This window comes from Dipteris shenzhenensis, chromosome 27 (assembly GCF_047967505.1).
Source record: "Dipteris shenzhenensis isolate YYH24624 ecotype China chromosome 27, Dip_SZ_1.0, whole genome shotgun sequence".
NCBI lineage: Eukaryota > Viridiplantae > Streptophyta > Polypodiopsida > Gleicheniales > Dipteridaceae > Dipteris > Dipteris shenzhenensis.
Window position 1 is genome coordinate 20,688,030 of NC_141622.1, and position 13,134 is coordinate 20,701,163.

A 13,134-nucleotide genomic window follows, 5' to 3' on the forward strand; every position below is an offset into this window, starting at 1 on the left:
CATAAAAAAACGTGTAGTTATGTAATAAATACAAAATGCTATATGATCTTATAAAATTAGGAGAGAAAGCATGTGAACTCTCCTTCCACACTAATGTGTGATTATGTGTAAAATACAAATTGCATATTTGCAAAATACTATATGCTAAAATCCAAGTTGACATAAATCCAAAGGGGAATCTGCAAAACTTGAATAAGAGCAGTATTATTTGTTTGATTATAATCGTGCATATGCAATTCCACCACTCTCAAGCTCTCTCACAGCCGACTTGAACATCTCCATCTGAGCATTATCCAACCATCAGCAACGTCACAGGTCGGAGCATATAGTTCAGAGAAACTTATCTCAACGGAATCGAAAAGCTACGAGAAGCGAGAAGAATTCGTGCGATATCCATACGTTTCCTCAATCGTTTGGAGAGTGAACGGATAAGTGTACGGTCTTACCTTCATGCCTTGGTACGCATGCCTCTTCCACGCCTTCCTTGCCATCTCCGTAGCTGCATTTCAGAAAATACTAGATATCAGACCTGGTGTTTTGCATCGACTTTCCCTGCTGTAGCTTTGACTTTGTTGGTTTCATGTTACCCTTTTCAAGCGCTGCCTCTAGTGTGCTGCTGGCATCTGGAAGCGCAGCATTCACCAACCCTGCATTCGCTGCATCTCTGCCTCGGTACCGGCGCCTGCAGCCACATAAGCAAAATTAAAATATCTCATTGCCAATGAATTAGGATTGACGTTTCGATCCAAGAGTCGGAATAAAAATTAGGTGCTACCAAATATATTTACCCTGTGAGCACGACCTCCTGATAAGACGATGGTGTAAGTTTGGAAGCGAGGATCGCAGAGTTTCCTGGGGTCAGACTCATGCCAATGTCGATCTGCAGCATATTTTGTGGGACATTAAAAGAACTGCGAGACTCAGTGAGCAAGAAGGGCCAAATGCAATGGAGCACGCAGGAAACAAACAAAAGGCTGAGTCACTCAATCGAGCACTCAGTTCTCCATATATTGCTGTTCACAGTTACATTGCAAGAACTGATGAAGCTAACTGCCTTGCCCGTTTGTAACAAACTACCACTCAACCTATCACTCTAATGTCCTAGAGAATCCCCGCAGATATGCTGCATTGCTAATATTTCTCCTCAGGGGCTTGTCCTCGGTGTTATTGATAGAGAAATGCAGGTCAATGGGCGTTACCTCACTCATGAACATCATACCATGGTCGGATCGCATGTAGCGATAATCGTGTGCCAAAGCGAACAAGCACCCTGAACCCACAGCGTGACCCCTGCGAAAGTCATGTCATAACTCCAAAGCATTAACTGCTCCGAATTCCTGATATGCTCGAAAAGGATTGAAGTTGAAAGAAACTGAAAGAGCATTTACGATCAGCCCTTTAAGGAAAATAAATTCTATAGAAACGGAAGAATGAAAGAACCTTATCGCAGCCACAGTAGGGACGGGGAACACGAGCATCCTTTTCAATAGGTGATGACATTGTAGGATGTAACCCTGCAACAACGGAAGCTATCTGTATTTAACTTCTATCATTAAAAATACTTTAAAAACTACCTTCCCGAAGCCGAAACCAAATGAAGTTGAAAATCGTTGGATTTGAGAATGGACTCTGGAATTGTGGATACCAATCGTTGATCGACGTCTCCTTCTGCGAAGGTTACGTCCATTCCGTTAGAGTAGAATCTTCCCTGCACGTTTACCATGTCGCACGATGCGAGGCATTAGGGCGAGAATGTTGGCTTTGCGTCGTTTTCCTTTAGATGAGCTTGCTATACCTCGTTTGTCGTTACAAGAGCTGCCGCCGAGGAGTTCTCAACCTGCAATGCACACAAAGGCAAGATTAAGGATGGCGGGCGATCAGACGGACAGAAAAATCTTGCACGAGCACCCAATTAATATGCCATCCATCTACTGCACAAAGTGATGCCGGTTTAATAAGTATGAATCGCGTCTTTGGCGGCGCGCGCGCACAGCAATTTTATCGAGCTTTTACCACATCAAGAGCTTTCTCAATGGCTTGGAAGGTTTGATGAGTGAACCTGCATGGTTCAGCAGACGAGAACAAGTTCCTTCAATAAAATAAATGAGTTGGTGATAGGAATGAAGCTGTTTGTCATGCTTTGCAGCTTTGATCCATCAAAACGGTTGGATCCTACTCAAAGGATGAAAGTAGATTTGACGTATCAACGATGCCAATCTAGCATCGGGCGACTGAGATTAAACTCCCGAACAATGGATGTGCAACTACGGCAGCCTTGGCCTGCAGGCGAAACTTACATGTGTGTGCCAGAGCCGGAGAAGGAGAGCAGGTAGACATTGTGATCAAGAAGCTGAAGGCGGACAAAATCATGGAGAGAAGCTGGAGATCGATGGGGGGAGGCAGGAGAGGGCTCCATAAGCAAGAGACGAAGAGGATGATGGAGCTTTCGAGATGGAAGGTGGAGATGATGAAATTTGAATCCCCTCGGGAGCGATTAAAACGATGTCCCAAGCGAGAAAAAACTGTCTTTGGCCTCTTCTCATCGAGGCATATGAGTACAAGATGCATTTCATTGGGTCTCAAAAGATCCCCCAATTAGCCCTTCCTAATTTCAAGGGAGTAGAGAACAATTTAAGGTTTACCAATGAGAGCACTTTAGGTGTGGGTCAATGCCATGTCGTAATTTCAAGGGAATAGAGAACAATTTAAGGTCTACCAATGAGCACTCTAGGCGTAGGTCAACGCCATATTTAAGTGTGGGTCAATGCCATATGTAAGTGTGGGTCAACGCCATATAATGCAAATTTATTTTTAGAAAAAGTACCACTATAAACTTCATATATTTTATGTCATAGAACGATGCTAGTAGTAGAGACTCTTAGCACTTTTATTATAGGTGAATCACTTACCACCATTCCATCTTTCCCTTCATTTTCTTCTTAGCCTCTTGTCCTTGGTCCTTCATTTTCCTCGTGCCCTTGTTATCTTGCCTCTTTTCTCTTCCATCTTGCCTTTAAATATCTTGTCTCTTGCCTAAGGCCTTTGATTTTTCCTTTAAATTTTCCTTTTACCTCTTACCTCTCAAGTTTATTGCCTTTTACCTCTAACCTCTTGTCTATTTCCTTTGCTATTTCCTTTTGCCTCTTGCCCTTCCTTTTCTTCTAGATCTCTTGCCCTTCATTTTCCCCTGTTTCCCACTTGCTCTTCAATTTCTTCTAGATCTCTTGCCCTTCCTTTTCCTCTCTTTCCCCCTTGCCCCTTCGAGCCTTTTTCTCTCTAGCCCTCCTAGGTAGCCTTTTCATTTTAATACCATATTGGAGAATTTGGAAAAATCTCGATAATTTGGAAGGTTGCAATTATGTTGTATTTAGTGTTCTCGATTCAATTTTTTCCTAGGTGTGGCCATATGTATAAACCCCACAAATATGCATCGCTTTCATCAAGAACAAAAAAATGATCATATTTTTAGTTTTCAACCAATATGCTATTGTCCCTTCTCAAAAAAAGATGGAGTTGAGAAAAATTGTTTGTGAACTTTAGTTGCAACTAGTTACATGTGGAAGATTCATCCTGAATTGAAAATATAAGCTTGTGCTAGACCTTGATATTTGGGAATTTTGAAAACAAGCTTTATCACCTCATCCTATTTATCCAAGACTTCCAAAACCTAATCATCTTCTAGAATGGGTGGTTCCTCCCATAGGTTGTCCTCTGCATTTCCCTTGTCATGTTCTAGTCATTTTCCTTGTCTTGATGAGACAGAAGTTGGTTATGCTTATTACCTCTAGGTGCATTTGGCCTTTCCATACTACACTTCATTCTGACTACCCTCTTCTTTGGGGTATTCTTCTCCAATCCCTGTTTTTACTACATTTGTTACTTCCAAGGACTCTTGTAAACCTTTCTTTTTCCTCGCAAAATATTTTGCAATCTCCTCCTTTCCATAACCTGTTATATCTGTGAAGCCTACAACTGCTCCCTCTATTTGGTTTCCTATAGGATTTTGTTGTGGCTTCAACTTCCTCCTTCACCATTTTGGAAATGCACTGCCCAGGCATTGGTGCATTTGGGATATGCACAAACAAAGCAGATAACATAGACCTACACTTGATGTGCATCAAGCTTCTTTTTTATCTTTGAGATTAATTTCTCCCATGGTCTTCTCACAAAAAATCTGATCCCAATTGACAAGATTTCCCATCATGGCATAAGCCATCGAAGCAAGAAAAGTAATCCTACTTGATCATCAATAATAGGACATGTTCTAGGAACCAAGGGCATTGTTCCTTCCATTGTTCACCTTCTGCATGTTTCACCAGAAAGTATCCTTTCACATGAGCTAGAGGAGGGCTAGAGGTCTAAACTCTCTCCTCATGACCTCTTCGAACAGTCATGGCACTTGATCTATCTGAGGAATCGCATGGCCTTCTTTGCATTTCATGGCACCTTTTATTCCTAGATGGCCACCCCTTACTCGTGTTTATTGCCATCCCGTCTTCAAAAATAATGTGCCCCCACAGAACTCCTCCTCGGAGTGCAAAAGCATAATTTTTTGGATTCATACTAAGTCAGGATTTCCTACATTTAGTGAAACATAGTTGCACGTGTTCAAGGTGATCTTCCCTCTTTCCAACCACACTAAAATCATCTAGGAATACCTGCATAAAAGTTGTAAGATATGGAGTGAAAACATTTTGTATCCACCCCTAGATGTAGGCAATGCATTTTTCAGTAAAAAATTCATGACATTGCTAGCAAACGTCTCCATTCCATCACAAATATTTTTTGTCCTTATCCTCCTCGGCCATGCAAATTTTATTGTATCCATTGAATCCATCCAAAAATTTGTAGACCTCATGTCTAGTGATGACTGAATCCAGCATAGTGATGACTAAATAGACCTCGTATCTAGTGATGAGACTGAATCCAGCATAGTGGCATAGAATGGCAAAGGAAATGGGTTGGTTGCACATGGCTACATTCAAGTTTGTGTGGTCCACACAAACGCATAATTTACCATTCTTTTTTAACCAATCCAAAATAGCTTATCAATTTTCTCGTTCAGTAGCTTTGTGTAATTCAGATTCATCTGATATCTATATTGGACCACATGCACTGCATCGTTTTTTATATTGATTCTATGCAAACATAATCTTGGGTCCAAAACATCTTCAAATTCCACCAACAACTGCACCAAGTATTTCTTAAACTTTCCTTATACATGCACGATGATTCTCACTAGTTGTGGTTTTTCTATTGTTTTGAGGTTCAATTCATCTAGATTATCTTCTTTAACTCTCAATGCTCTTTTCATTTGGTTCTTATAACCTTCCATAGCTTCCTTTATCATATTGTTTCGAGTATTTTTGTTCCATTTCTATTGTTTGAACTCTGACTATGGTACCTTCTTATCGGATTTCTTTCGATCCTTGTTGGACTTCCAAGCTAGGACCTGATATACTAGTATTGGATCAATCATATATGCAATGTGTATGACATAGTAAAATGGATGTATTAGTATTGAGGAATTCTTGCTCCTCATCATCATCCATTTTTATTAGCATATTCACACATTGCGCAATGAGCGGTCTATTTTCCTTCTAAAGAAGCACCTTCAAGGTCATGTCTAGTCTCATCACAGCTTCTTCTTTCCACTTTGGACTATGATCTTGAATGGCCCCTATCCTAATTTACCCTAGCTATTTTTAACCATGGTTGATTGGGCAACATGGGGTACGATAGGTTGCCCTTTTCCATCTATAGAATGAAAAAATTCACCTAGAACATCATATCCTCAATGCAGATTTGCTACTTACAAACAATGCCCAGTGGTGGTTGAACTTGTCTTTGATCTACCGTTTTTACCGGAACGGGGCTTCCAATTCCTTCAACCACAATTTTTCATACATGATTTGAGGGAGAATGTTCACACCAAATCCCCCATCCAATGATGTTTATATTATTTCTTGGCCATTACAGTGTACCTTTATTGTCAAAACCTTATAGTCCACATCAGTTGGTTCCACCTACAAAACTGGTGGGTCTTCTTGACCATCATGGTTCTCTTCTTTGTGTAGAGGTCCCTTGACCTTATCTTCCTTAGTTTCATTCTAAAATCTTTTGATAAACTTTTCTTGGAATGCTGGAGCCAAGCTTAACAACTAGTCTAAGGTGATCTTGATTGATGCTTGTTTCAAGGCTTTGAACAATTCTGGTGAGAGACTATCCTCAATCGGCTTCTTGATTTCTATTTCCCAATTTCGATCTTCGAACTTTGTGTTGGACTTCTTAATCAAACTTGTGTCAAATATTTTATCGGATCATGTATTGGACTTGCCATCCCACTAAATTTCTCCTTTCATTGGCTTCCAGACCAAAATATTTGCCTCTTTAGCGTATATCTTTTGTATCTTCTTCAATGCTAATGTATGTACCTCTTCTTGATATTTACAAAAAATTTGCTTGTCCTTTGTTTTGTTCTCTTCAGATAGCTTCTCCTTAACTAGACCCCTCTTGCGAGTCTCAAGTCGCCAGATCCAATTGATGTTCCTGTGAATGAAGAGTGCAATGTTCCTAGAAAGCCAGGCAAGGTGCCGGTGATCAGCCCGACGACAGAATCTGAATCCATGAGCAGCACTGTGCCTCAACAAATTTCGGATTTCATTCCTCTCGAGCGAGAAACGGGATTTGTATTAATTGAATGACTTGTTATGTTAAGTCACCAAGTGGCGAATTATGTAAGGCTTTTGGCATATGCTTGCCAAATTTTGCAGAGAGCTTTGTGCGCTCTAACTTTTGTAATCCTGCTCTTATGGAATAAAGGTGTCTCTGAATTTTGCGCTTAAAATTACGTTCCATTTGCAAGTGAAATGACTTTGATTGGATTTGTAGTCTCTGAGATGTAATTGGATTAAAAGATCTTATATATTGAAACTGGATTAAAAATGCCCTATACTCAAGGGTTTAAGATAGTGCATAACTTCGTGTAAAAGCATAGCAAGATTAGTATTTTGTCACTCCAACTTGATTCTAATTATATCCCCTCATGCTAGGAAGGGCTTAACTTGGACCAACGTCTCTATCTAGCATAGGCATGCAAAAACAATATGGAGCCATAGTTTTTATAGAGCTTAAATCTTAGAATTGATTAAACTCTTCACATATATACAAAGGGTGGAATTACCTTTTAATCTCTTTATGGTTCTAAAGGTTGCTTGATAGTCTATTTTGAATAGATTCTCCCAATATGTACATATGATTGATCTATTTATTGATATGTTTCCAATCCCTTACATGTTTGATTATTTGGTTTTAAATGTTTTTTAAGAAAAAGTTATGAGAGTGTTGTCATTATGGATACTTTATTGATAGGCTAATGTATTATGGCCAAGCATTGATATGTTTATAGTTATGTTGCTATTTAACCAGCATATTTATCTACTTTAAGAGTTACCTAAGAATAAACCTAAGGGTATGTTGATCACTAGAGACATATCTTCACATTCTCACAATCGATAAAACTCATTGGATTCATAAGGAAGATATAGGGCTAGTAATAGTTTTAGGAATGGAGCTTGCCACATACATCCATATGACTAGATGCATTTATTGGTTTGTTCCTAACCACTTATATTCTTCAAATGCTCTTTGTGGTTTGATCTAGTATATGGTTGTGAGTAGCTAGTCACATATGTACTATGAATGAATAAAATATTTTTGTTGGTAACTAGCTAATTCACTATTAGATTATAGCTAAAAAGATTAACACCTTTGCCATTCTATTTCTAATGTGTATGTTTCTTATATGACACATGCAAAAAAAATTGATGACTATTCCTCTCTTTAAATAGCCAATATGGGATACACATCTTGTTAGATATTGCTATAAGTCTTTTCCCTCATTATGTGGTTTGGGAACTAATAAACAATGATACATGGCTCTATTTTTCATGGCATGACATGTAATAGTTTCTCAAAGTAATTAAACATAAGCAACCCTATGGATCTTATTATAGGGTGGTTGCATCAATCGTTTTCATCACACTTTGGTGTAGGTTACTTGCATCAAACTTTTTCTAAGTTTATATTAAACATAATTCAAGCTTGGTAACTAAAATTTCAAAGATGTAATGAAGCTTGTATCTCTAGGATTCTAGCACACACAATATTTTCTTACTTACTATGAGATTTTATATGGCTAAAATTTTAAGGTTGGTAAGGCTGAAATTTTGGCTTGTATGGCTAGAATCTCAAGAACATACATGGCTCCTCGAATTTAGGATTGGTGTGATAGGCAGCTGCATAAGGTTGATGTGATTTGTAATTGAGCATATAGCTACGATTGATACATATGTATAGTATGTTCCCCCCTTAGGGTCACATTCAATTGCTTTATGTCCATTAAGTACTTATGGCTAGAATTTCAAAACAATTATGGCTAGAATCTCAAAACAATTATGGCTAAAATTTTAGCTTGTACGGCCAAAATCTTAGCAAACACAATTCAAGCTTGGTATAGCTAGAGTGTTTAGATTGTATGACTAAAATTTCAACAAGCATAATGTTTTCCTATTGGGTGCTTCTTACTATGAGATGGTTAGTATAGAATAAATTTCAAAATTATAGAGTTTAGTAAAATATGGCATGGCAGTGTGGGGAGACTATCATGTATTGTTCAACAAGCGATTGTCCAAAGATCAAAAGTTGATATGGCGATTACCTTGAATAAGGTAAAAAGGCCTCATTGCCCTAGTGCGGTACTAAGTGTACTGTCATTCATACATGTGATATAGATAATTGATTTATAGGTACATTGTCAAAAGTGGTAGAATATAACAATGAAAAGTCAGTTCGTTTATTATGTTTGAGATAAGGAAAATTTCAATTAGGAATAGGTAACGCATCTACCATATTCTCAACCAACTAGAGTGCAGCTTTCATGGTCAAAAGAGGCCAACACTACTAGATTATGTAAATTGTAGATACAATAGATGCTCAATATTCATGTCACCAAGAAATAGTATCATCTCAATTGATTTTTTCATTAACACACATTCAATTATCGAAAGAAATGACCAAGACAAACTAGGGCAATGTATTGGATGCCAATTAAGGAGAAGACAACTTTGTATTAGCACATGTTCAATTACCACAAGAAATCACCATGATGAACTGGCAATGTACTTGGTGCCAATTAAGAACGACACTATAAGACAAGTGGGCCAAGCAGACAAGGTGAAGATGGAGAAAAACTAAGAAGCAAAGAGCTAAAAAGTATACATGTGTGTGTGCACACGTGCGCATGCTTACGTCTGCATATCTTTACATGCGTGCAGTGGCGATAGCGCATTAAGCTTACTCTCTCTCTCTCTAAGTGCTTCTTGCATTTTTTTCATATGTATCAAGGTAGTATTTAGCCAGAGGGGGATCACCAAAGACTTGACGAAAATGGTCCTTCCATAGGGTCCAAAGTGCCCAATAACAAACCTCATAAAAGAGAAGATCATAAGCCTACCTCAAGTAGACAGCCAGAAATTCTTGCCAAAGGAAGCACTCAGAAAACACTCCTGGAGTTGCTGCTGTACAAGGAGCAAGAAATCACGAGACTCCAGGAAATGCCAATATAAATGAGGCATAGACATACATAAAGCTAAATCTCCAATTCGATGGAAGAACTAAGAGTCTGTCCACTCTCTTTGTTTACTTTAAATGAATAAAAGGTGCATGACTACCAACCCAAATACATACAAATCTGATCCATTTACACCTTCTACTGTCTTCAGAGGCTTTGAAAAGCAAATTTTATTGTGTTGCAGTAAAAGGTGCTGCATTGACTTAGTTATCAAAAAAAAAAAGTGAACTCAGTTCATCAAACACGTAGACAATCTAACAACACCAAGGGGTCACATATAAGCATTACTGGGAACTAGTATATAAGAGATGTTCTAGGTTTGCCATACCAAACTAGGAGACATTAAGGTCGTACTAGTCTTTAAATGGTCCGCTTGCCAACATACCAAAACAAACTTGACGACTCCACTAGGTCCATCAATCTATACACTTGATAAAAAAATGGCATGCAGGAGAATATACACTATTACTCATCAAGAGATTGTACAAAGGTTCAAAATTTATTTGACCACACCTTTCGAATGAGGGTGCAAAAGTCAGTGTGCCCTAGCATACAAAGTATAAACCCATTCAAACATGAGAAACAAATGTACCTTTGTAAGACTAGAATATTCAAAACAAATAATTGATTTATAGCTGCAATGTTAAGAGTGATGGAATACTCTTTGAAGTCTCAACCACTAAATTTGAGATCAGGATAATATCATTGGAATAAGATAATGGTTCAGCTTGAGTGCAATAGTCGCTCTCAAAGAGGTCAGGATTACTGGAGTGTGGATTGTAGATGCAATTTTAGCACCTCCAATCCTTAGAGCATCAAGTCTACACTTGCATGAACAATTAGAGGGGAAGAATAGTTGTGAGCAACCAGAAGCCTATAGCTGTTAAGTAAGGAATCACAGTACATGGAATTCAGAAATAGATGACACAGTGACAACTACGCAAAAAGAGACAGGATACATGTGCAACTGAGAATAATGATAAAAGAAACTGAAAGAACGTAACACATAATGAAACTTGGACTAATGAGAAAAGACAATCACCGGGAGACTATTTTGAAATGATCCCATATGAGCATAAGATTGACATAACATGCCATCAAAAGTTGATTGTTTCTGGATGGCATTACCCTACCATTTACTTAAACACTGCCTCAGGTTTGAATTAAAATAAAGTCTTTGACCTCACAATTGGCTCAAATTTGCATTCATTACCACCTCACAGCCTGCGACCTCTTCTGCCAGCTTTCCTCCTTGTGCTGTCGGTTGGTATGGGAGTGACATCCTCTGAGTACACAAATGAAGAAGTCAGTCCTGTCCTCCGTAACCAATGCATTGAAAATCTCTAAAACGATTACAGATAACAGCTTACCAATGCGTCCTATCCGCATGCCTGAGCGGGCAAGAGCACGTAGAGCTGACTGAGCACCGGGACCTGGAGTCTTGGTCTTGTTCCCACCAGTTGCACGAAGCTTGATGTGAAGAGCAGTAATTCCTAGCTCCTATGGTGACAGAAATGCCCGACTTTGTCAGGAAAATAATGATGTATAAAAAAGGCAACGTTCTACTAGAGCACTAAATGCACTATGAATGCGGAAGGAAAAGAGATTCAGTCTACATAACTAATTCTCAGTGTGAAAGTGGCAAAAGGAACAACACAAGCCAAGACAAACAAAGGTCTAGGGAATCTTAACGCAAAACAATATTTTGAAATAATCAGATTCAACAACCTGTGTGGACGCATCTCAAAAGTCATCAAGGGTGTAAATACTAAATGAACAAGAAAGAAACAGTCGTTTTCTTTGTTTGACAACTACGGCAACTGAATACCATATTCTCAAAACTTCTCTCTCAACAAAACGCAAACATGCAAGCAGTCATGTCAAGGTATTGCAATATGGATTATAAGCTCACCTTGCATTTCTGAGCCACATCTTGGGCAGCAAGCATTGCCGCGTATGGGGAAGCTTCATCTCTGTCAGCTTTCACCTTCATGCCTCCTGAGGAAAGATAGGAATTTAGCATTCAGTGGCATTGATTGCTTCAATAGCATTACATGAATCTGATCCTCAGTACATCAAGCACAGTGTAGCACTCACCAGTAACCCTGGCCATGGTCTCTTTACCAGAGAGATCTGTGACATGCTGGGAAACAACATCATCATCATCAGAGCAAAGAAGCTGCTCAACTAACTTAGCAAAAAAAAAAATCTTTTACAAGCCTGTATTCAGATGGCGCCGCCCTCACCATAAAAACACGGCTTTATAAGATTAAACAAAACTACAGAAGTGAACTCACCACAAAGGTGTCATTGAAAGACGCAAAAATGTGAGCAACCCCAAAAACGTGTTCGCCATCCCTCACAGTAGGGCCGGCCAAGGTTACGTTCTCCTCCTTTACGTCTTTCGTCCTCTTTTTGCCAGACTGACAAAAAACGACAACAGAGTAACATCCAGAGACTAAAGAAAGGCCACAGAATGCTCCACGTCGCTACGATTCCACAGGAACGCCCATAATGACAGACAAATCTTGACTAGAAGCAGCGCACGCTAATCTTCAGAAGAATTGACGCACGAAAACACAAAGCATAACTATGAAGACTTTGGGAATGGGAAGCATCGGATCAGACCGATTCGGACGGTAGAAAGGTTTGGGCAACGAATCAACTCTCTCTCTTTCTCTCCCCGTCGATCTCTCTCAAAATAACACACACACACACACACACACACACACATACACACACGCACGCACGCACACTGTATTGGGTTCGTGTTCTTCTTTCCTCCTCCTCCTCCACCTCCTCCTCCTCCTCCTTGCTTACTCCATCTCTCTCTCTCTCTCTCTCTCAAAACACACCCCACACACATACCCACACACACACACACACACTGTATTGGGTTCTTCTTTCCTCCTCTTTCCCTTCTTCTCCTTCTGCTTACTCCATCTCTCTCTCTCTCTCTCTCTCTCTCTCTCTCTCACACACACACACACACACTCTGTCGCCGCCCGGACCCTTCACCACAAAGAAAGCAATCGTCGTTGTAATTCTCCTACATATCTACGCAAATGTTTGGAAGCGCTTACCATGTTGCACGGGGAGGGGCAGCTTGGCTTGCGTGCTGGAGTTCAGCTCTACTTTTGTGACTTCCGTCAAAAGGCCAACCCTATAACAACTAGGATTTACACCTTTACCTTACCATGGCTGGTTTGGAACTTTCACATGAGGTTATCACACCTCGTCACACCCCATCTCGCTTTTCTGATGTGTATAGGGCCTAGGTACATACATACGTCATGTTTGTCATCGTGAGTGCAGCTGGACAACTAGGGTGCGGTAGGCCGCCTAAGGTGAAAGAGAGATATGTGGAAAATATTGATTCCAGATTAATGATGTAGAATTAATTTTTTGAAATAACGGAAAAATATATTAAACTAGAATTAGAAATTGTTAATGCATAAATCGTAATGTTAGCTGTAGAATAAATTGAAACCGTAAAGTGGAAT

The 13,134-nt window shown here is 39.4% G+C and overlaps 2 protein-coding genes across 2 annotated transcripts; both read right to left on the reverse strand.

Moving 5' to 3' along the window:
• Nucleotides 1-216: 216 nt before the first annotated feature.
• LOC147884012 (enoyl-CoA delta isomerase 2, peroxisomal-like) lies at nt 217-2,416 on the reverse strand. Its single transcript, XM_087398130.1, has 10 exons — nt 2,298-2,416; nt 2,014-2,059; nt 1,796-1,837; nt 1,646-1,708; nt 1,441-1,514; nt 1,200-1,290; nt 789-880; nt 588-682; nt 447-499; nt 217-282 (listed from the first exon to the last, which is right to left on the reverse strand). Exons 1-10 carry the CDS (start codon nt 2,414-2,416, stop codon nt 217-219), a joined length of 741 nt encoding a protein of 246 aa, XP_087254256.1.
• An 8,210-nt stretch (nt 2,417-10,626) lies between these two features.
• LOC147884013 (small ribosomal subunit protein uS11y) lies at nt 10,627-12,856 on the reverse strand. Its single transcript, XM_087398255.1, has 6 exons — nt 12,715-12,856; nt 11,929-12,054; nt 11,729-11,774; nt 11,544-11,629; nt 11,002-11,131; nt 10,627-10,916 (listed from the first exon to the last, which is right to left on the reverse strand). The coding sequence occupies exons 1-6, from the start codon at nt 12,715-12,717 to the stop codon at nt 10,849-10,851; spliced, it is 459 nt and encodes a 152-aa protein (XP_087254381.1). The 5' UTR covers nt 12,718-12,856; the 3' UTR covers nt 10,627-10,848.
• Between the last annotated feature and the right edge of the window lie 278 nt (nt 12,857-13,134).

Coding starts and splice junctions, on each gene's coding strand:
- LOC147884013 (XM_087398255.1), bottom strand. Junction 11,132..11,543: donor ATGTGGCTCAGAAATGCAAG/GTGAGCTTATAA, acceptor CTGTCACCATAG/GAGCTAGGAATTACTGCTCT. Junction 10,917..11,001: donor CATGCGGATAGGACGCATTG/GTAAGCTGTTAT, acceptor TTGTGTACTCAG/AGGATGTCACTCCCATACCA.
- LOC147884012 (XM_087398130.1), bottom strand. CDS start 2,416: ATGGAGCCCTCTCCTGCCTCCCCCCATCGATCTCCAGCTTCTCTCCAT. Junction 1,709..1,795: donor CTCTTGTAACGACAAACGAG/GTATAGCAAGCT, acceptor GTAAACGTGCAG/GGAAGATTCTACTCTAACGG. Junction 1,291..1,440: donor CCTACTGTGGCTGCGATAAG/GTTCTTTCATTC, acceptor TGACTTTCGCAG/GGGTCACGCTGTGGGTTCAG.